The 23,150-nt window shown below is 31.7% G+C and overlaps 4 protein-coding genes, 1 long non-coding RNA gene and 1 pseudogene across 6 annotated transcripts; 3 read left to right on the top strand and 3 right to left on the bottom strand.

Annotated features, from left to right (window-relative positions):
• Nucleotides 1–89: 89 nt before the first annotated feature.
• LOC101266134 (GTP-binding nuclear protein Ran1B-like) lies at nucleotides 90–939 on the top strand (annotated as a pseudogene).
• Nucleotides 940–2,786: 1,847 nt separating this feature from the next.
• Nucleotides 2,787–3,265, bottom strand: LOC138349063 (uncharacterized). The gene is made up of 3 exons (XR_011221592.1): nucleotides 3,190–3,265; nucleotides 3,013–3,068; nucleotides 2,787–2,931 (listed from the first exon to the last, which is right to left on the bottom strand). It is a non-coding gene; the product is annotated as an uncharacterized lncRNA (long non-coding RNA).
• A 4,840-nt stretch (nucleotides 3,266–8,105) lies between these two features.
• Nucleotides 8,106–12,356, top strand: LOC101264337 (KH domain-containing protein At3g08620). The gene is made up of 7 exons (XM_004242413.4): nucleotides 8,106–8,468; nucleotides 8,602–8,690; nucleotides 9,320–9,483; nucleotides 10,524–10,643; nucleotides 10,977–11,093; nucleotides 11,288–11,431; nucleotides 11,878–12,356. The coding sequence occupies exons 1-7, from the start codon at nucleotides 8,383–8,385 to the stop codon at nucleotides 12,022–12,024; spliced, it is 867 nt and encodes a 288-aa protein (XP_004242461.1). The 5' UTR covers nucleotides 8,106–8,382; the 3' UTR covers nucleotides 12,025–12,356.
• Nucleotides 12,357–15,013: 2,657 nt separating this feature from the next.
• On the bottom strand, nucleotides 15,014–15,725 carry LOC101266427 (probable protein phosphatase 2C 51). The gene is made up of 2 exons (XM_004242498.2): nucleotides 15,564–15,725; nucleotides 15,014–15,379 (listed from the first exon to the last, which is right to left on the bottom strand). Exons 1-2 carry the CDS (start codon nucleotides 15,723–15,725, stop codon nucleotides 15,014–15,016), a joined length of 528 nt encoding a protein of 175 aa, XP_004242546.1.
• A 1,367-nt stretch (nucleotides 15,726–17,092) lies between these two features.
• Nucleotides 17,093–19,392, top strand: LOC101267820 (cytochrome b-c1 complex subunit 8). The gene is made up of 2 exons (XM_004242425.5): nucleotides 17,093–17,393; nucleotides 19,153–19,392. Exons 1-2 carry the CDS (start codon nucleotides 17,224–17,226, stop codon nucleotides 19,199–19,201), a joined length of 219 nt encoding a protein of 72 aa, XP_004242473.1. The 5' UTR covers nucleotides 17,093–17,223; the 3' UTR covers nucleotides 19,202–19,392.
• A 741-nt stretch (nucleotides 19,393–20,133) lies between these two features.
• On the bottom strand, nucleotides 20,134–22,669 carry LOC101263720 (large ribosomal subunit protein uL16). 2 transcript variants are annotated; one of them, XM_004242411.5, is made up of 4 exons: nucleotides 22,499–22,669; nucleotides 20,998–21,499; nucleotides 20,511–20,592; nucleotides 20,134–20,384 (listed from the first exon to the last, which is right to left on the bottom strand). In XM_004242411.5, the coding sequence occupies exons 1-4, from the start codon at nucleotides 22,506–22,508 to the stop codon at nucleotides 20,319–20,321; spliced, it is 660 nt and encodes a 219-aa protein (XP_004242459.1). In that variant the 5' UTR covers nucleotides 22,509–22,669; the 3' UTR covers nucleotides 20,134–20,318. The 2 variants fall into 2 exon arrangements, with proteins under 2 accessions (XP_004242459.1, XP_069154959.1); XM_069298858.1 differs by having other exon boundaries at nucleotides 22,366–22,506.
• Between the last annotated feature and the right edge of the window lie 481 nt (nucleotides 22,670–23,150).

Below are 23,150 nucleotides of genomic sequence, written 5' to 3'. Positions count from 1 at the left end.
CTCACAAAATATTAGTAGCCTAATATTTAAGCAGAAAAAATTCAAAATAATTAGTTTCAACTTAAAGCTATTTCCCCAATATATAAACTTTACCTCAACAAATTGTTGATTGTTCAAGCTTCAAGCTCGTAATCGTAGGCGAAGGCGGTACTGGTAAAACTACTTTTTCTCAAAAGGCATCTGAATGGCGAATTCGATAGAAATTACGAACCTACTATTAGTGTGGAGGTTCATCCATTGGATTTCTTCACAAATTACGGAAAAAATCGATTCAATTGTTGGGATACAGTTGGGCAAGAGAATTTGGGATGTCTTCGTGATAGTTACTACATTGATGGCCAATGTGCAATTATCATGTTCGATTTTACAGTCCGCCTGAGTTACCTGAATGTACCTACATGGCATCGCGATCTGTTTAAGTTTTGTGAAATTGTTCCTTTTGTTCTTTGCGGAAACAAAATGGATTGATATCAAGCACAAACAGATTAAGGCGAGGGAAATTAACTTCTACCGGAGGAAGAAAAATTGGCAGTATTATGAGATCTCAGCGAAGAGTAATTATAATTTAGAGTTTCCTTTTTTATTCTTAGCTAGGAAGCTTGTCAACGACGATAATCTTCATTTTGAGGAGTCGCCTGCAATTGCTCCGCCGGAAGTGAAGTTTGATTTAGATACAGAGAAATGGCGGGAAACAGAGTTTTTGAATTGCATACCCAAACTGCCACTTCCGGATGAGGATGATGATGTAGCCGATGATATACGGGGCTTTGATGAACGGACGGATTGACAAAGGTGGAGGTAGAATTTTTAATTTTTATATTGCATATTTTTAATATTCATAGGTTTTGGTTTTGGGGTTTAATTTAATGCTTTCTAGTATAATTGTAAGGTTGTGCATGGTTTATAAAGTTAGATGAAGTATGTTCGATTTGTTTAATATATATTTTTATGTATATGTTTTTTATTTTTTATGTTCTTTTTTAGTTGTCATGTTATCTTTTTAAAAGTTAATTTAACTATTTTTAAAGCTATGATATTTTAAAATAAAATTTCAGATTTTCAAAACTATACAGAATGTACTATATATTACTACATATTTTCTGTATTATGATAATAAAATACAACTTAAAATATTTGTTAAAATTCATACCATTCTCCAAAAGAAACTATGGCAACTAAAATGTGATGGCGAGAGTATTAAATAGCGAACTTAGAGACGTAAATTGTATATGTATATTGGTTAGATAATTGTATGTATGTAATTACTATGTATATGCATCAACTATTGTATTTGTATAGATGCGTACAATTATTTTTTTTTATACAATTGAATCAAGTTAAAGATTTGTATTTGTCTATTTAATTTCTCTCTCGCTTTATATAAACAGAAATTATATACATTATATTTGTATTATTTGTGTTTGTATAAAAAGAGAGAGACAAAAGAGAACTAGGAAGGAGAAGATTTGTAATTATATAGTTATAAGTGAATAATACTGAAAGATATGTATTTGTATTTGTATATCTCATCTCTCTCATTTTATACAAACACAAGAACAATTTATACATGTGTGTTTGTATAAAGTGGGAGAGAGGTTGACATCAGAGAAGTGAGAGAGAGCCTGGGCAAGGAGAGGAGAGAAGTGAGGGAGAGATGACTAGAAAAGAAGAGAGTGGCAAACTGGCGACCGAGATTTCAAAGATAGGGAGAGGAAGGGAGATGAGAGGCAAGAGAGAATAAAATTATAGCTAGAAATAAATTTTGAATTGTAATTAATGCAAACGATAGGTATGTTAGCTAATATATTTGCTTTATTGCGTAATTTTTCCTATTAAATATCGATGTGGATGGGCGATTTTAATTGGGAAAATTTCATATATGGCAAACTTATTAGATTAAATAACATTATATGGGTATAGTTTACCTAATTACATAATATGGGTATAGTTAAGTTATTAAAGGTGTCTTTAATTTTGTATATAATTTTTTTATTATTATTTATACAATTCTATCTTAAAAAGTTGTTTGTAACTGAAGCATTAAATATGGTAACAATAAATCAAGATAATACCACAATTTTAGGGAAACATTCTTATTTTCAAGCCATACGTTCAAATTCAAAAAAAAAATTCATACAGCCATTGAAACAAAAAAATATTTTATTTTTTTTTGCTATACATGTACAAAAATGCATTTTACGAATTTGTATAACAAGAGATATATGTTATTCAGGTTTTTAATTGTATATAGTATATACTAACACTTATTTAATGTTTTTATTAATTGTATATGCATATTCAATACATTATATTCGATAATTTATATATAACTACTACAATATACAAAATTATAATCACATATGATATTTTCCCATCTATATACAATCCCTACTACCAGCTATTAAAACAGACATGTACATATCAATTTTTGTATATGTATGTAAACTTAATATATACTAACTTCAAAAATTTGTATATAACTAATAAAATATACAAATTCTAATTATATATTCAAATTTTTCATCTGTATAACTAAGTCCAATTACTATTTTGTATATATATACAAAAACCAAAAATAACATAAACATGCAATATACTATATACAATTACTCACATGGAATATACTATATACAATACTTAATTTAATGGTTTTTGTATATTGACAACTAATTAACAAAAAAATTGTATCTAAGTTTGTGTTTTAAGACACTACCTCATGATTATGAAGTTCTTTAGATCCGACTTCACAATCATTTTCCTCTGATTCAAATAGTACAATTTTCCTCTTTCTTGTACCTTGTACAATTTTAATGCCTCTAGTTTTGGCATTTTTAATAACTTGTTGAACTGCCATAGGGTCGTTTTTTTTCTTTGATGTCAGCTTTTCCATGGTTTGTTCTTGTATAAGTTGTTTTGATTTTCCCAAAGACCCTACTTTAACCCCAAATTCTTGAGTTAGCCCCATTGAAAAGGATGGTAAAATGTCAACAACATTGACATGAAAAGGACTACCTCTGGTAATCCTCAAAGATGTAGACGATTCGTTCATTGTTTGAAGAATTTTAGATCTATCAAGAACAATAAAACGATTATTTCATCAAAATATATGGGAAAAAAAAACAGAACACATATACAATTTTTAGATAAGTTAGAAAAAAAGGTAAACAACTAAAATTAAGGATAACTTACGAAATTGACTTCAACTTAGGGAGGGGACTTCAACTTCAGGAGGGATTACTGAAATTTTGGACAAAAATTCGAAATTCAAATCTGATATTGGAGTATTAAATGTAGGAGAAGACGTTAGAATGAGGAAAGGAGAGAGAAAATTAATTGTGAATAGGAGAGAGAAAATTAGATTGTGTATAATTATATACAAAATTAGAAAATAAGGTTTTTATACAATTGGTTACATAATAGGTTGTGGGCCCACATTAATTATAGCAAAATAAAATAAACTATAATTATATAATGTAAATAAATTAAACTATACCCCTAATATATAATTAGTTATGAATGTTTGCCATTTCATAAAATTTAGAACAATATAGTTTGAAAGCCCAAGTCCTATAAATCCATCGACCAAGAAGCCCGCAACAAATATGGATTATCTATGATTAATATGGCTCATAAACAAGTGTATATTATATGTATATTGTGTGCATGTCATTATATGTATATTGTGTGCATGTCATTCTATGTGTGGCGTTTTGGATTAATGATTATAAAGTGTATTGAAGTGTACTAGAAGTGATAAAATAATTCATACAGAGTATAAACATAATATTTTTTTTCACTTGCCTGTGAATACAATATATATAACAAAATTATGTGTTGAACGAACATTTACAATATATTCGAATAAGCAAACTGATAACGTGGATCCAAACTACAAATGTTTATGCAAACGAAAAAGGGTCATGTTTAGAGTTTTGTGCAGTTTTTAATATCAAGTGATAGTGCAATCTTTTCCAGTTCTTGGCTAGCTAAAAATGCAACTAAAATGTACCTACAAATATGTCATTTTGAGGCTCAAATTTCAAAAAGAAAAATCATTTTTTTACAATTTTGTGGTTACGGGAGAAGTGGCATTAGAAATGAGTTTAATGGATTAGTTGGGTCGGGTATAATTTATATTAAAGAAAAATTATAGGATAAAAATATCATCCTAGGTGACACATTAGTATAATTTATATTAAAGAAAAATTATAGGATAAAAATATTATCCTAGGTGACACATTAGAATAATAAGGGTGGAGACATAGGAATTAATAACCCGAGCATAAATATATCAAAATAATATAACGAGAGATAAATATAATTTCCTTTTGAAAGTACAAAGACAAATATGATTATTTTACGTTATAAAATTTTCTCTAAAGATAATTCCTTGAATTTTATTTTAATTTTATCGAAAAAAAACTTATTTATCTCAAACACAACACCGAGTGAATGTCGTCATCAAGGAAGTTGTCGCCCGGAATTTCCTCTTTCCCTTTAGAGTTAGTAAAGTTCATCTTAAATTGAGTTGTGATTTGATCTTATATATGCTGACGGTATATAAATATAAAGTTAATACTGTCAAATAACCTAAAAGTGATTGATTGTAAATATCCATTATTAGTTGAATTACTAATTTAGAAAAAATATATTTAAAACATGATATATAATATGTTAGAATACTTTTAATAGTTTTAAAATGATTTCAATTGTTATTAAATAAGCTAATCCCATTCAACAATATATATTTGAACGGCAAAACAAATAAGATATGAGAATTAAAAGTCTCGAATTAAAATAAATGATGAATAATTTTTTTTAAAATGATATAAAATGCACGGCTAGATGGCTCAATAATTAATAAAACAAATAAATATTATAAAAGATTTAAATTCAAATTTCAAAAAAACGTGTAGTCATTCCTTGATATGTATGTTATAATATATTAACCTTAAAGAGGTAAAGTTGTCTAATAAGTGGTAATTATGCTTATGGAAAATAGTAGTAATAAGTACAATATCAATTAATTAATAGCTCGTGTGAACAGATTTACTTGCACAATTAACAACACAAATATTAAAATCAAGAATGTATTGTCTAAGCTCACCTCACTACCAAAATGTAGGCATTAGCGTAGAAGGGAAATGTCCTCTCAATGCTCATATTGAATATGGATCGAGTTGTTTTATAATGATCTGAACGTAACTCATTCATCGTTATAATGGGTAAACAGTTCAATTTCGGAATATACTACACCTCCAGATGGTGAAAAGAATCAAATTAAATCACATGCTTCACCGCTTATGCGGGCCCCATCAACTCAATCTTTTTACTTAAACAATCAGATTCATTGCTAATTTTGTGAATAATTTAGTCAGATTAACGATAAAATTTATATTTTTCTAAGTAAAGATTGTATAATATATGTATAACATTAATAAGAGTTCAACTATATTCACGCATGATATAAAGAATCGTAACGTCTCATGTCACGCCTTTTATATGTAATAACAACATATAGTCATTTGTTTTATTTTTAGAAATTATTCGTAGATATTTTAGGTGATCTCGTATATATATATTTTACACTATGGTTGTATATAAAGTTAAAAGAGAATTAATAATTTATGAAGGTGGGAGGCTTTATTGCGATCCACACATTGTTGTCTCTGTCCAACATGCATGGTCATATTATTTTCATTCAAGTACACTGTTCCCCCTTCTATGGAATCCTATGCTACCTACGCTTATACAAATATAAACAAAAACTTATTTACATTCGATATTATTAAAATGAAATCGACAAAGTAAAAAACTTACTTACATATGATATCTACGACAATCTCAAGTTTTATATTTATCAGATTAGTTATTAGTAAGTATACCAGCAGATTGCGAATAATTTTTTGTTAATTGATTTGATAAATATATATATAAAGGTTGAACGTCGCGATAGCCGATAGTGTTTTCATATAACGATATTGTATATTTAAGTAAGTGTTTAGACATGATTTAATTTATATTTTTTTTAAAAATAAAAATATTGGCTATAATTAGGACTAGTACTTTTAATTAATTAATTTAATAGAAAAAGACAATGGCGCCTATTAAGAGAAGTCATGAGACTCGTTTGTTCAGGAATTTCGTCAGTCATTAAAAATTTATTGCAAAAAAACAATTCATGACAAGTGAGTATCTATCACTTTACTAGTCAAGTATTCTGAATATTTATCTGTATTGAGTATTTATATTCAGTTAATTATTATAATTATAGTTAACTTAAAGTTAAATTGATAATATATATTATTTAATTATGATTTAATAATAAATTTGTGTATGGTATTTATTGATTTAGTATAAATATCACATTGGATTAAAAAAAAATTCTAACTATATTTGTAATGAAACAATTAAATTTTTGGAAGATGCATTCTGGAGTCTGCCACTTGTGTTGATTAGAGTTCGATTATCTCGAATTTCAATTGCCTAGTTATTCAGTGGGAAGCATTTTCTACTAAAAGTATTTTATACCATGTTCGAATTTGAAATCGCTTATTAAGAAAAGAATAGTCTATTCATTGTAGTTGGTGGTGCTAGTGTTGATATCAATTTACTTACAATGTAATATTCTAATTTTTATTTTGTACAAACTACTTATATAAAATTAATATATTGAATAAATATTTATTTGCATGAAATATTTATATTAAATTAATATAATTTTGTTATAATTAGTGATTAACAAAATAAAAATATATATTTACTAATCATAATTAAATGATGAGTGTGGATATTGAAAAAAGCAAAAATAAAATAGTACATTGAATCTTTTAAATTACTTCTTTATAGTGATATTGTTTGGGGGTGGGGGGTGGGGATGGGGGTTGTGGCAAATTTGTTTTAGAGATTTGATTTTGTGATCTATTATAAATGTTAATTAGTTTGGTACATGTTTAATAAACAAAAATAACAAATGAAAATGTGTAATTATAAAATCATTTGGTTCTATTCAAAATTGCAAAATAGACAGAGAAAAAAAATCATGCAGTTGATTTATTTATTTATTTTTCAAGTAATAACCATAAAGTCATGATTTGTCACTTGTAGTTACTACTTAAAGTGAGTTAATAGTAATTAAAACTCTTTAATAATGTCCATAAAAGTAAAATGCTAATTTATGATTTTAACGACTTAATAATCAATAAAGTGAATGTTAATTTTAAAAAATTTCAAATTTCACTAAATTAAAAAGGAAAAACACAATAGTGACTTAGTGGATAATAAGGTAAATACATGTCCCGAAGAGGTTTAGATTTCGAAAAATAAGAGAACATTAACACGGTATTTGGATGGTGGTTATTCATTGTATTTTATTGTTAGTTTGAATACATTGCTCATTTTAATTGTTACTTAAATTTAAATTGTATTTTATTGTTCAAAATTATCTCAAAATAACGATAAAAAATATATTTTTATATAACAATCGATTTGGTATGATCGTGTCGTCACCTCAAGGTTTTCTTCTCATTTTATCTTTACCTATCATTTATCAATCACAATCTATCTGTTACCCCATCTTTTCATAGTCGCTTTATCTTTGTACCTATTCTTCTTATTAGTTTTATCATTTAAATTATTGATATGTGACATTAACAAACACTATATTCTTCAAAACAATACAGTATAATACAATACAACACATTATGAAACAATACATAACAATCATCTAAACAGAGTATATATGTGATTGATTTCATATTTTATTCAACATTAGATACTCGTATTTGAAGTTTTGAACACCAATTAATCTAGATTCTCGTTAATGTGTATTGAACATCGATTAATTTATATTTTCGCTACGTATATATCGAACAAAGATTAACTTAGACTTTTGTTTCTATGAAATCCACCTTCTTCCCACAGAAACACAAGAATTTTATTTATCTCGCCACAATCACGTGAAGCTTGATTCTTCTAAATCTCTATGGGAATAGAAAACCAGCATTTATCTCATCAGAATTACATAGAACTTAACTCTACTAAACCTCTAAAAAAATTTGTATTTATCCCACCACAATTACGTAGAGGTTTTCACTAGATAGATAGAGAAAAACAAGAACAAAAAGGAAGTGTTGCTGCTAACGTGGGCTAGTACATGCCCCACACCTATTTAAGTCTACAAAAATACAGTTCACTATTTATTTCTCCCCTGTTTTCCAGGGTTTCACTGATTCAAAGCTTTCTCCTCCTCCTCCTTTCTTTATAAACCAAAAAAAAAAAAAAGTTTTCTCTTTTGCTTGTCTCTTCACTCGTTTGATTTCTTCCCTTTCCTGTTGCTGTCCAAAAAAATTGTTTACAGACCCTTTTGCTGAACTCAAGTTCATGTCTAATCTGTATAATCACAACTTGAATTTCTCACCTGCAAGAGCTGTCTCTCCTCATATAAGAACCAACCAAGATGTTGATAGGTAAGGGATAAAAATCCTTTTTTCTTTCCTCTTGAATTTGTGGGGTTTGAAATTTGATAGCTTTTGTGCAAGATTGATGCTTTAACAAGTTTTGTTGTTTTTGTTTTTGGGTGTTTCTTGAAATTTTTTGTAGTCAGTACTTGACAGAGCTGTTAGCAGAAAGGCAGAAGCTTGGACCCTTTACACAAGTTCTTCCAATTTGCAGCCGACTCTTGAATCAAGGTTGGATTAAATCTTGAATTTTTATTTGCTGCTGTTAGAATATCTATGAGTTGTTTGTGCATTTCTCTGATAAACTTTTTGTATGCTCTGTTTTTTTTTTTAATCTATAAACTAATCCTCTGCTGTTGTTTTGAGAAAGTTGTAGCTGTTGGTGCAAGTTGATCAAATCTACTGGTTTGCTGTATGTTTTTAGCTGAACAGATTTTAGTAGTAAAGACTGGATTGAAATGAGATTTTGATAAGTTTCAGAACAAGCGATATGTGTTGTTTAGATTTTGTTTGTTTAAACAGTATTCTTGCAGGAATAGATTACCAGGATCAAGTATTGGCTGTTAGGTGATGTTAAGGTTAGCATGTCGGTTGCGAAGTGTGTATTCTGTTCCACATAAACTTTAGTCGAATGGTGTTTTCAAAGAGGCAGATTACAGATTGGTTTGTGACCTAATTATTCTTTGAACAAATGTTTGTAGAAGATGAACACTTTTATAGCAAGTTGTAAGGGGTTATCTTATTTTCCTTGTGTCGGCACATATGCCGATGAAACGGTTTAATTTGATGTACGCTATTCTTAATAGCTTTAATTATTCTCCGAATGGAAATTCTGAATTTTAGTTTCAATTCTTTGACAGAAATACTTAGACTTTCTGGAATGATTCCCAATCAAGTACTCAGTGACTATGACAGACTACAACGTGGAAGCCCTAGTCCTGTGGGTTCAATTGACATGATGCAACATGTTGGAGGAAAAGGTTTAGGTGGTTGGAATGGGAATGGATGGAACGCCTTTCAAGAGGTCAGCTTATGCTTATCTCATCTTTAGGCACAATATTTAAATTCTCTTTCCACTAATTATGTATTGCTCCTTATTAGATATCTTATGTGTCTGCCAATAGGGGCTAGCTCATGGTTTCTATGCTTATTGAAACACAAACATTGTGTATGGTAATCGTAGTAAGTTAACATGGAGTGGAGACTTAAGGAGAGCAGAATAGTATTTATACAAAGATCGTCTGAGCCATTACTGTTATGGACTTATGGTGAATTCGTCTTCAGTATCACATTGACTAATAAGACTGACTGTGTCTTCTCCTTGTATAGAAATGAGAAATTAATTCAGTTCTTGAAAAGCACCCCCAAACGAAGAAGTAGGAGTTAGCTTCAGTCTAAATTTTGTGGCAAGTCTAGACTTCGTAGGATAACAACTACTCATCAAGTGCCTTAGAAACTTACTATTCATTGGAAGAATATAGGACAAACAACTTTCAAAGAAGATGAAATGAGATAGTGCTAAATGCCAATGCCAGATAGTGCCAAAATTTTGGCACTTCCAATGCTGAAGCTCCGAGACTCTTCAAAGGAAAAGGATGAACTAAAGAATTGAAGCAAAATCATTAAATGGAGGAAGAAGATGAAACGCGGAGAAAAACAGCTAGATGTTCCTCTTTCTGCTTGAGTTAGAAATTTAAACACATCATGCATTGTTTCCTTTCTTCTTTAACTATGCTAACTCTTCATACCATCAAGAAGCCTGTCTGTTTATTTCTATATCAGGGGTTTGGCGGCATTCTAGAAGTTATACAGCCAGCTTAAATCCATCTCCAGAAAAACTGACATTGCAAATGCTCTCTTTCTAAGTTGAACTAAATAATTGTTTTTTCTATTAATCTTATTCTTCACTCAAGCTGAGGACTAGAAAAGTTCTTTGGTTTTCCAGAAAGATATGTGAGCTAACTGAGACCCTCCCCATGGTCTTTCTTTCTGTCATGCGGCATTGCTTATTGTACTCCTAATGCTTTTCTGGTTGGATTGATATCCCTGAAATTCATTTTGCAGCAAAGATTAGGTGGACCACAGGGAAGGCCCATCGACTGGCAAGCTTCACCAGGGAGTCCAAGTTCATTTGTTGTGAAGCGGGTGTTGCGCTTGGATATACCTGTGGACAGATATCCGAATGTAAGCTGACTTTGTTGACAGTAGATAATGTTTAATGATCCCATCTATTTCTTTATGGATCTAGGTTGGATTTACCTTTGAAGTGTCAGGTTGTATTATCTGGTGTAAATATAATGATGATGTACATGTTGCATTAAACTCTGCATTTCAACTCCCAGAGGTGCCAATTTGTACCAAAAATTATGTGATAACTCCTCATAATTAGTGACTCACTTAAATCAAAAGAAGGGAGTAGACTGTAGAGGGATGTGTTTGAAGACATTTTGATATTTCATCAAATTATTTGAGCAGTAGAAATCAGTTGCACTGAATCGTACATTTCATATGGCACAGTTCAACTTTGTTGGACGGCTTTTAGGTCCTCGAGGTAATTCTCTGAAGCGAGTGGAAGCATCTACTGGATGTCGCGTATTTATCAGAGGAAAGGGTTCAATAAAAGATGCTGAAAAAGTAAGTTCTTTTGACATTTTTCTGCTAACTGTCCTGCTTTTCGTCCAATATTCTTGTAAAAGGCTTTGCTTTTTCTATGATGCACTCCGTACATTTCTGTCCTCCATTTTATATCTGCGCTCCACTGGGTGTTTTGCTTTTACTTGTGTTCATCTTATATTTCTTATGCTTGTGTTTGTCTTATATTATTGTAGGAGGAGAGTCTGAGAGGTCTTCCAGGTTATGAGCACCTCAATGAGCCACTGCATGTTCTACTTGAGGCAGACTTACCCATCAATATAGTGGATGTACGAATGAAACAAGCTAGCCAAATTATTGAAGAGTTGCTCAGACCTGTGGTAAGCACATTTTGATTCCGACATATACAACTGTAAGCAATTGCACACAAAGCACTCATAATGTTGTACTTGTGTAGTTCTTAATCATAAATTGAAATGGACGGACTAAAAGAGTTGACATATGCAAACATCTGATATGAAAAAAAAAAAAGACATCTCTTATGATCTGTTTTTTAGTTTCATACTTCTTTTTGTTTCATACCTAAGATGGTGACTAATAACTCTTAGAACTAAATCCCCATAGGCGAGAGGTCTAATGTAAAGATCCCTCAACGTTATACTGATTATCTTAGTTTGACTTGACCTGGTGATTTACCAAGAGAGTTGTGAATATAAGTAGTTTGAAAGGTAGGTAAGAAATTAGTGTTAGAAGATAATTATTTTATAGTTTTGTGATTTCCTAGGATCATATTGCTAATTTCATGTTCATTTGCCTTGAATTGCAGGATGAGTCGCAGGACTTATATAAAAGGCAACAGCTTAGAGAGCTTGCTTTGCTGAACAACAATTTTAGAGAAGAGAGCCCCCAACCAAGGGGTAGTCTATCTCCTTTTAGTTCAAGCGGGATGAAACGCGCAAAAACTGGTTGGTGATGAGTGCTATGGTATGCACAGCTGCTTCGCATCTCCAGACAGGAGGATGCTAATCTGCACCTAAATACAGCGCGCTTTTGTGGACTTAACGTTGTGAAAATAGTATGTGACAAAGGAAACATGGCAGATCAAAGAAAACCTCAAAACTGATTTTGTTGACTGTAGTTGTTTGTTGTTGAAGTAGAATGATTAATTTGATTTATTTGTTCTTGACAGCTAAGTTAACAAGGGTGATTTCCTTTCCTTTTTGGGATTTGTAACTTATAATTTACTTCATCCTTCGTTAAATATAGATTGCTATATGTAAATCCCATGATATGGATTTAAGACCATGTTATCTCTACAACTGCTGGAGCTATCGTCCACTCCATGATTGCTCCGGGGCTGTTCTTTTTCTTTTTTTTTTCTTCTTTTTTTTGTGGTGATTGTGTGTTTGGTTTGTTTGCGTACACCTTGATAAATTTCACAAGATACTTGTCTACTGGATAAACTCAACTCTTGAGTTGAATTGTGTAAGAGAAGGAACGTGAGAAGTAACAATAGCGCAAAAGCAAGTAGTGGAGATCTACAAAGGTAACCGGAGTTGGGGCTCGGGCTGTCACACATCTCTTTATCGCTAGATGACACTTTCTCTTCGCTCTAAATAATATCGATCGAGCTTCTCCTTATTGCTAGATGACATTTTCCTCGCTATACTTAGTAGGCGTTTGGTCATGCTATATCATATCATGATATGAAATTAGCGTTTGGACATGTGATTTCATGTTGATTCCATATCATGATATAGAATATCATATTCTCCGAAAATCATGGTATGAAAATTTCATATCATTTGAGATTTTTTAAATATAAAAATTGATCCACAAGTCTATATTTTGTTAAATCAATTTCACGGACTTTTGAAGCTTGGAAAAATAGATTCAAAATATTGAAACAAGGCATGAACCATTATGATATTGACACATAAGTGAAAACTGTTACATGATAATTTGCGAGCAGTGATGAAATATTTATGGTCTATGAGCATAAAAATATAGTTGTGGATGAATTTGACCAACAAATGGCTCAAAATAACAATGTTGGTTTGTCTTCTCGGTCACATGATTGAAAAATGCATGTTCAATGTGAGGAGATAGTTTGTAATATGGGGTTATATTAAAGACTAGTTTACTACAATTTATGTTCAATTTCTTTTGTTGAATTAAAGTTTGATGAAACAGTTACTTATGTGAGGGAACAAATAGCTTCGTGATAATTTATTATGCGATTTCATGAATTTTTGTTTATTGGTAAAGATTGAATAAACAATTAGGGTTATTTTAATTGTTTTACAACTTATGTGATTCTTCTATTTATAAGAAAATATACAACACAAAAATTTCATATCGCATGTCCAAACAAAACTCTAATTTCATCACATGATTCCACGGGCCGTTAATGTCGATCGACTTGTTGGTCGTTTCCTCCGCTCTAATTAGTGTTGATCGAGTTATTTGTCATTTCTTTCACTCTAATTAATGTTGTTCGTGCCTCTCTTTATTGCTAGACGATATTTTCCATTTTCTTCGCTATTAATGTGGGTCGAGTTGTTTGTCGTTTCCTTCAATTCAATTAATCTAATTCGAGTAAAATGCTTTTTCTTCGCTCTAATTATTTTCGGTCGAGTTGTTTGTCACTAACTTGGTGTCACTCATCTCTTTATTGCGTTTCCTTCACTCTAATTACTTTCAGTCGAGTTGTTTGTCGCTAACTTGCTGTCACTCATCTCTTTATTGCGTTTCCTTCACTCAAATTACTTTCGATCGAGTTATTTGTCGCTAACTTGCTGTCACTCATCTCTTTATTGCGTTTCCTTCACTCTAATTACTTTCGGTCGAGTTTTTTGTCGCTAACTTGCTGTCACTCATCTCTTTATTACGTTTCCTTCACTCAAATTATTTTCAATCGAGTTTTTTGTCGCTAATTTGCTGTCACTCATCTCTTCATTGCGTTTCCTTCACTCTGTTACTTTCGGTCGAGTTCTTTGTCGCTAACTTGCTGTCACTCATCTTTTTATTGCGTTTCCTTCACTCAAATTACTTTCCATCTAGTTTTTTGTCGTTAACTTGGTGTCACTCATCTTTTTATTGCGTTTCCTTCACTCATATTACTTTCCATCTAGTTTTTTGTCGCTAACTAGCTGTCACTCATCTCTTTATTGCGTTTCCTTCACTTAAATTACTTTTGATCGAGTTCTTTGTCGCTAACTTGTTGTCACCCATCTCTTCATTGCGTTTCCTTCACTCTAATTACTTTCGGTAAAGTTGTTTGTCGCTAACTTGTGGTTCCTCATCTCTTTATTGCTAGACGACACTTTACCATCGATCACTCTTCCGTTGTCGGTAACCTTGCTTATGGTGACTCATCTCTTTGTTGTTAGACGACATTTTTCCTTTGATCATCTTACCGTTACGCTTTCAAGTTCAATCAGAAGCTTATAAAAAAAAAAGATAATACCAACCAATGCTAGCTAGTTGTTTGTCCTTTCTCTCTCTCTAATTAATATAGATCGAGTTGATTGTTGCTCATACTTATGGTTGCTAACTACACTTTTCCTTCGATCATCTTGCCAATACTTAAAAGTTCAATCAAAAGCTTAGAGAAAATATCACACTGTACCAATGCTAGACTACACTTTTCCTTCACTCATCTTGTTATTACTTTAAAGTTCAATCAAAACCTTACAAAAATTATAAGTAGAAATCAAACCAATAAGCAAATAGAGTTAGAAGATAATGCTCAAAATAAGATTAGAGAAGACTAAAATGAGAAAATTAACCATTAAATTAAAAATTTACACCTACAGAGCTCATCAGTCTGGGGTAGGCCCCAAAGCCTCAGACTACTACAATTTTTGCTTATCTAGATCATAAGGGAACCAAAACAATTGATAAATTATCAGTGCTGCCTTCTAAAAATGCTTTTTGAACAATTTGTTGAGACAATGCTGTTAAATCTGAATGGTCCTCTGCTTCATATAAAAACTCACAAACTTTTTGGTACTTAAGCTTTCAAATATTCCATCAGATGCCACAACCAAAAACTCATCTTTTGATGTTAAATTAAGCCAATCAGTCACTTCTGGAGTAGCTATGATTCCAACACTTTTCAAAGTAACATCACCAATAGCTCGAGTCATCGGAAAATGGCCATTGAGAAGAGGAACATAGTTGGTGTAAAATGTGAATTTACCTCCAGAAGCTTCAACCCTAGCTCTCTCGTCCAATCTGTCTGCATTGTGATCTTCTGTCAATTCCTTCGCCAATTTCCCAGAGCAAATAAACGCCTTCGAATCCCCAACATTTGCGACTAATACCTGTTTTTGCAGTAGATCCGGAATCAAGTTGGGATTCCAGAGCGAGTTTGCTGAATTCTGCATCAATTTCTTCAATCGTTTCAACTAACGACGATTTCAGAAATTCCTTAGGGTTAGAATTTTGGTACCCTAGTTCTTCTGGAGAAACTTATTTTAAAAAAAACCTAGACGCCGTCTCACTAGCCTCCGATCCGATATGCCCGTCAAAAACTGCTACAACACCAATTTTGACCTGTTCAACGCCATCATTAAGTCCAAATTGAGGAATTTCAGGTTCAGGCTTATTGTTCATCAAAAATCCAACAATGCAAGCGAAGAAAAATCCATATATGATTAAACGCTTCATGATTCAAGCTTAAACAAAGACGTAACGTTAGAATTGTTTAGGGTTTATCGTCAGAAGAAGGCTTAAGAGTATGTTAATATAGTATTATAGTTTACCATAAAAAGAGTACGTTAATAATATATATATATATATATGGCAGATAACGTAAAAACAACCTAAATTTGACGTAACTAAGTATGGTGTATATTTTTTTCACGCAGATTCTAATACACTTCGGATTCTTATTCCTAAAAAATAAAGATTTCTTCGTCACTCTGAATACAATTTTAAAAAATAATCTTTACATAAAAGAAATAAATATTTTTTAATTATAATTTGTAACTGGCCTGTAAAATTAATTCTTTCATTTTTTAGTGGAAAAAAACCATCCAAAAGTGTCATACTTTTACGAATTTCATATATTAACTAATCTAATATTACCAATACATATCTAAATTATTATATTGGAAAAATTTTAAAATATCAATATTTTAACATTTAAGAGGGCTTATTAGCAACACTTTCAATATTTAGTAAGAATGTCAAATTTTAGTTTGTTATGTATCTTATTTATGTTTTTATTATTTGTTTTTATTTAAAGAATATATAATTATTTAATAATAAAAGGAAGAAAATCAAGGGAGAGAATATTTTAAAAAAGAAGAAGTAAGAATCACTTAATTTTCTCCATAATTTTTATCTTTTTAAAATTATGTTCATTCTACAATATATTCTATTTATATTTATTATAGTTTTTATTAGTTTGTATTCGTTCCAATAGATATGCCGAATGTATTTATATAGTAATTTAAAAAATATATTTGTATTCATATATTTTTTTCCCTATATAGTTATTTTTTTCTTTAAAAATCTTGTATGTATTCATTTCAATATGTATTTATTCTAGTTTTTATTTAGAATTTTGTATAATAATATATAAAATACAAAAAATTAGTATGATGAAAAAGTGTGAAATATAAAATTGAAAAGAAATAATTGAATATTTGGTGTACTCATTCTTAAATAAAATGTATAACTAGTTCACATACCTTTAGAATAAATACAAATTAGAAAAAATGTCAAAAAATTCAGAAACAATGCAACATAATTTTTAAATGAATACAACTATTAATTATAAAAATACATACTGACTAAAACAGTATCAAAATTTAATATATACTTCTAAATTTATGAATACAAAATATAATAAAACTATAAAATACAAAAATAAATATTAAATATGGTACATTGTAAAAATATATTTCTAATTTTTATTTATTCTAAAAGTATGTGTATTATAACACACCTTGAAGCGTAGTACTAGTTCGTCTAAAGCCAAGCGGGCCCTTCATGTGGCTAATTTTATCGGCCCAAATGGGCTACAGTTCTTAGGCCCAAACGAATTCACCGGAAGGAGAAGCTTCCTCCTCCATCCACCAAATGTCAATTATCATTCTTCTCTATCTCGAACCCTAGCTTGTTCATCGATCGGAGAAATCACCGTTAAGTTTCAGCTAAGATGGGGAAACAACCAGTTAAGCTGAAAGCAGTTGTTTACGCTTTATCGCCATTCCAACAGAAGATTATGCCAGGTCTATGGAAGGACCTTCCTGGTAAAATCCATCACAAAGTCTCTGAAAATTGGATCAGCGCTACTCTCTTGCTCGGTCCTCTCATTGGCACCTACTCGTAAGTAGTTCCATCAAGTAAATTCAATCTCAATCCCTAACTTTGTTGAGATCGGCTGTGTTAATTAATCATCTATACTTGGAAGCATTTCGTGATATTGTACCTGTAAATATTTGTCATTTCTGTCTTCTTTGCTTCGTCGTTTTCACAGTTCTTCTCTCAGGCTCTGATTCCCGCATCCAAAGTACTTGTTAACAAATTGGTTCCACTTTTGATTGCATAGATTTAAGCTCTCCCGTATAATTTCGTTGTTTTTAATTGGAATAGAATGAAGTTGCTTATATATCCAATATATGACAGCTTATTCGATTCTTACCAAATCAATCAATTAATTAACTATGAATCAATTCAAATTATGTATTCCAATTTAGTGAGCGCCTAGATGAAGCACACTCCTGTTAATTTTGTATCAAAGGATACCTCACAGTTATGACTATTAGGACGTTTTCATTGACCTATGTCATACCTCTGAATTTGAAGCTGTGTGTGCTTTGAGACGGCTCAAATTGACGGGTCCATTTCATACTTGTTTTTGGATATGCTTACAATAAAAGGACCGAAATTTATAGCCAGCTTAGAAGGGGAACTTAGTTGGTCAGGCTTTTGTTGGAATATAACATATGGGAGTGGAGAGCTGTTAGAATATGTTACGAGCATGAATACCAAACATTTATGTTTGGCATATCAGAGCTTTTGGAGGTACCTACTAAGACGACCCATGAGATACGTGAAGCCTTCACACATTGTGAATCTTCCTTCATTTGTTTTGATGAAATACAATTACACAATGCCAATTGAAATTGTTGAAGACATTGGCTTCTATAAGTATGAAGCTGGCGGTCTTTCTTTCAAGCCTGCTTACTGATCGGAATAGCAAGGTCAATAAAAGATCTTCCTTTGTTTTGTATTGTTCATGTGGTGTGGATTCTTATTTAATTCCTGTTTCTTTGAGGGTTGGGGTTGGAAAGGACGTGGTGTATGTTAGTTCTTTTGAGTAGAAAAAGTTTTCTTGGTAAAGCATGCGAGCTTAAACCTCAAATTGATCTCAGTTTATATTTTTGTTGGAAAAAAGTTGATATGCAGCTATATAATCCTTTTCGATATGTAAAATGTGTCGATATAAAATTATTTCACCACTAGTAACTAGATGTAGTTTGATTTTCTAGGATATATAATTTGAGACATATTTTAGCACTAGTTAGATTATCATGTACTTTCACATATTGTGTATATTAATAACTTGTTCAAGAACATATTCTTTAACGGAATCTTAACTTAAGTGTTCTTGTTTTTTCTCATTTTTCTGATATGGTCAAAATAAATCCGATTAACTTCTTTCTCCTCTATTTTCTTTTTGCTGTTCATTTTTGTCTCCAAGCAAGTAAAAAAGTGATTGCTGCAAAAGTCTTAGTTATTTTGAGTTGTAATTTTTCTCAAGTATGAGCTGCATTCAGGCGTAGAGGAAATTTACTTGTGTAGACTAGACTGTTGAAGGTTATTGGCAAGATTATGGTCATTGTTTTCATCTTCTGTTGGCTTGAGCTTTCTGAGTCAGTTATCCCTCCCCTCTTTTCCCCTTATAATAATAGATAACCAAGATGTAAGGATTTTCTTTTGACTTATTGTCACCTGGAGCAATTCTTTGCTAAGTTAGGTTCTAGAAATTCCTATGTTATTGGTTGAGAATCTCCAACAAATATATGTATGTGGTTCTAGTGGTTGCTTCATTCATAGCCAATGTATTTCTTTATGCATGCAGGTACGTGCAGCATTTCCTGGAGAAGGAGAAGTTAGAACACAGATACTAAGTTCTGTTCGTCATTTGTCCGGTGACCAACGTATAAATGAAGTTCTGTTTGTCACTTGTCTGGGAGGACTGCTATTTCTATTTCTGTTTGAATAGGAAATAAGTCATGCTTTGGAACTGCTACCATCATTTTGAGGAATTTTACTTTTATGGTTAATTAAATGCAACTAGTTGTTTTATGGTCTGTTGAAACTTTTGTGCATCCTGAATCTTGTGCTGAATTGGAGTCTGCAAAATAGTTCATCATACACACCATTTATTTGCTATTTCATCAATTGTCGCGTTCACTCTGAAATAAAATATGGTGAATATAGCATAATTAATTATTCATTCAAGAATATGATTCCCAAACTTGCACAGTGCCTATGGAAGATCCAAATACACGTCTAATATTTGGATAATCTGATCTTATCTTTACCCATTTGTTAAGGTGTATTCATCTATATGAGCATATTAATTTGATCAGCAAGATCATAGATTTAAGGAAATAGTAGACTTCTGTTATCTGTACCACTTCGCTGAAAAAGTTATCTTGTGAAAATCTCGGAGTCTAATCTGTAATGGCAACAAGTTCACACTGTTGCCAAGAGACAGTACGAGCACGACAAACTTGGCCAAAACTCGAAGAGTGTCATTAACTTACCCATTTTGCTGTTTAAATCGGATGCACTCTACCCATAAAAAAACTTTCTTCCATTCTCAAAAAAATAAATTATGACAATGCTTAAAAAAAAGAACAGAGGAAGTACTATTTTTCTAAAAATACAAGTTGATAATAAACTGTACTTCTCCGTACTAATTGCACCAACTAGATTTATGGGAATATACGTCTTCACCACAAGCAGGCTTGTTTCAATTTATGCGCCTCAGAAATAATTAGTTGCAGGGGGCGGCACTAAAGAATGTAATACCACCTGTCATAAGAAGTATCAATTCATCAAAACTTACGAGCTCTTAACCGTACAAGAAATTTTCAAATACAGAACATTATAATTTCAAAAATGTTCAATTGGATACTAATTAGGTTCATGCAAAGACAAAAATTCAAGCAACAAAGTTCCATTCAACAGACTAGAAAACTAAATGTGCTATTTGTGAGATTATGCCACTTCAATTCACTAAGCAGATGTAAGGAAGGCCCTTCCAGGTTGACGTGCAGCAAGTCGACCATGGTTGCCAAGAAGCTGCAAAAGCAAAAGATCACATAATACGTTGTCACAACCAAAAAGTGCAAATCGCTACTGGCGACCAGATACATGAATAGCAAAGCAAAAATATTAGTTTAAAAAGAAGGATATGAACAGACAAACCTTTGCATTCACACCATCTGGGAGAATACGGTTCTCTGACTTGTATCTCAGATAATCAGTTCGGCTGAACTTGGTGAATCCCCTGAATCAAAGTAGCACATGTGAGATTCAAGGACAAGTATCTAACTGTCTAAAAAACCAAAATTATACATGATCAACCATCGCCTCAATGGTTAGGCTAAATGGCTTAATGAGACAACAATAAACAAAGATATCATGAAACTTTACAAGTCTTAGATGGAAAACAAGCCCACAGAGTTCATACTTCCGTAGTGGAATAAGACGACTTTTGGCATTGAAAGGAAGAAAATTGTGTGATTAACTGTAGGGTGTTTTTTTAGAATGAATCTCTCCAAACTAAATAACTATTAGATGAAATAGAGCCCTTTTTACACAACAGCATAATCCTTTAATGGAAAAAAGTACAAAGTTCTCAAACAAATCAGTAGCATAAGATACAAAGTGAAACTTCTGATAGAATACATACCACTTCCTGCTGACAATGATCTTTTGACGTCCAGGAAACTTGAACTTGGCACGGCGCAGAGCCTCTTGGGCATGGTTACTGTTTCCATCTTTGCAGCGAACAGATAGAAGAACCTGACCAATTGCAACACGAGCACAAACACCCTGGGGCTTACCAAAAGCTCCCCTCATACCAGTTTGGAGTCTATCAGCTCCAGCACACGACAACATCTTGTTAATTCGCAAAACATGGAATGGATGAACCCTGACCCTTAGGTGAAAAGCATCTTTCCCGGCAGACTTGGTCATGTACTTGTTGCAAGCAATACGGGCAGCTTCAAGTGCCTCACTTGAGACATTCTCCTTCTCCCAACTGACCAAATGCACACAGAAAGGGAACTCATCAACTCCCTTTTTCTTCATGCCCACATCATAAATCCTGATCTTTGGATCAGGGACACCACGGCAAAACCTTGATTTTGGGTAAGGCTTGTTCTTAATCTGACGATAACATCTTGCAGGTCCTGTCAAAAATAATTCAAACCATTACATCAACGCCCAAAGATGGAAATGTGCCAAGGACTCATAGCGCACTATAAAAATTCATTACAATACAACATATGCTGAAATTAGCTATGTCATGACTGGAACTTAAGCAAGATACAACTAGTGGTGCAGGAACTCGAATATGTTTTTCCATACACATTAACAATTACCAACAAAATAGTAATGAACAAGGCTAGTCAGACAACTATCCTAGATAAATCATTTGCAACTTATGTAGTCATTATTCATCACGTAGTTCATATGTAATTTAATTAAGTACTTCCAATCTCTCACACATGAAGAAAGGATTACTTTGACACAAAATTATTAAATATTCCTTCAATTTTCCAAGCAAGTAATATTCTTATAAAGACAGCATTCATCCTTTCCGTGATTTATGTCTTTCAGGGTTTCGAAAAAAACTAGCTTCGCAAGTAAATCTGCCTCAAAGACTACAGAAAATGCCACATACTTCAATCTTGAAGCAACACATTTTACCATGATAGGTCTCATTTTTAATGTATTAGTTCAAATCCATTAGCTTAACATAGAACGGCAAATTCCAAACCTTTAAAGCTAGAAAACCCCAACAAAATAAATTCAATAATCCAAATTCTAAACAAACTAGTTTTACAATCAAATACACAAACAAACAAACATATAACGAAATTACTCTATATCAAATAAACACCCCATTCACATAACAAATATACAGGCCTTCACGCAACAAACTCTTTTTTAAAAAAAATATTCACATTAATACAATTTTAAAAAATAGCTAACACAGTTTCCCAAATGATTCATATATATCAAACATGGCACACAAATCCAATCATAAAAATACCAGAAATGCTAAACTCAATGAATCCGTCAATGGAGATATACGTAAAAGACCAAATTTTTTTCCAGATCTGACGAACAATACATTATAATACAAATAAAATTTAATAAATAAGGATTTAAGCGAAGCAACTTACTTCTCCCCATGGCTATTCAAATGGGGCGTCACTGCAATTGATCTGCGGCTTAACAATTGTCTGTAAAGAAACAAGGAAGAGAAATGCCCTAAACCTTAGCTTAGAAATTGTTTGGGCTTACGTCACAACAAATAGATGGGCTTGGGCCGACATTGTCAACAAACTAAGGCCGGGTTTTGGCATAAGTTACTTGACCCGTCGTGTTTTGTATTATATTTTGTATTATACTTTATTAATAATATTGTTTACTAAAAAATAATTTTTTTTAAAAAAAACATGTAAAGTATATAATATTCTTGGTTGGAAAAGCAAACATGACTTTTAAATTCTGTTTTCGAAATCTCTTATGGCATAATTATGTGTTCTGAGAAGGAGGTTTCTTTGCCAAATAAGGCGGTAGCTGGTAAGGAGACTCAACAAGATTGGAGGTCTAAGCAAAAATTAAGGAAAAGGCTCTAATATTTTATATTTTTTCATTATATATATTTTTATTTGAAAAAAAAATATTTTTTTAGATGTGAAGTCGTTTGTTATTGTTTTATTTAATTGATTTGTTTTAATAATTTCTTTTCAATTGGATAGTATAGCTAATTCATTGAATCTCTTGAGATATTATTGATCTTAAATAAGATTTGATCATTTATAGTTTCAA

This window comes from Solanum lycopersicum, chromosome 6 (genome assembly GCF_036512215.1).
Source record: "Solanum lycopersicum chromosome 6, SLM_r2.1".
Classification (NCBI taxonomy): Eukaryota; Viridiplantae; Streptophyta; class Magnoliopsida; order Solanales; family Solanaceae; genus Solanum; species Solanum lycopersicum.
This window is presented reverse-complemented; position numbering and strand designations above follow the sequence as displayed.

What these genes read in the sequence shown, in the direction of transcription:
- LOC101267820 (XM_004242425.5), top strand. Translation starts at nt 17,224, where the DNA reads ATGGGGAAACAACCAGTTAAGCTGAAAGCAGTTGTTTACGCTTTATCG. An exon ending in CCTCTCATTGGCACCTACTC is followed by an intron (nt 17,394 to 19,152) that starts GTAAGTAGTTCC and finishes TTATGCATGCAG; the next exon opens with GTACGTGCAGCATTTCCTGG.
- LOC101266427 (XM_004242498.2), bottom strand. Translation starts at nt 15,725, where the DNA reads ATGAAGCGTTTAATCATATATGGATTTTTCTTCGCTTGCATTGTTGGA. An exon ending in ACGGGCATATCGGATCGGAG is followed by an intron (nt 15,380 to 15,563) that starts GCTAGTGAGACG and finishes CTGCAAAAACAG; the next exon opens with GTATTAGTCGCAAATGTTGG.
- LOC101263720 (XM_004242411.5), bottom strand. An exon ending in ATCATTGTCAGCAGGAAGTG is followed by an intron (nt 20,593 to 20,997) that starts GTATGTATTCTA and finishes ACTTTGATTCAG; the next exon opens with GGGATTCACCAAGTTCAGCC. An exon ending in CAGATGGTGTGAATGCAAAG is followed by an intron (nt 20,385 to 20,510) that starts GTTTGTCTGTTC and finishes TTGCTTTTGCAG; the next exon opens with CTTCTTGGCAACCATGGTCG.
- LOC101264337 (XM_004242413.4), top strand. Translation starts at nt 8,383, where the DNA reads ATGTCTAATCTGTATAATCACAACTTGAATTTCTCACCTGCAAGAGCT. An exon ending in CAGCCGACTCTTGAATCAAG is followed by an intron (nt 8,691 to 9,319) that starts GTTGGATTAAAT and finishes ATTCTTTGACAG; the next exon opens with AAATACTTAGACTTTCTGGA. An exon ending in AAGAGTTGCTCAGACCTGTG is followed by an intron (nt 11,432 to 11,877) that starts GTAAGCACATTT and finishes CTTGAATTGCAG; the next exon opens with GATGAGTCGCAGGACTTATA.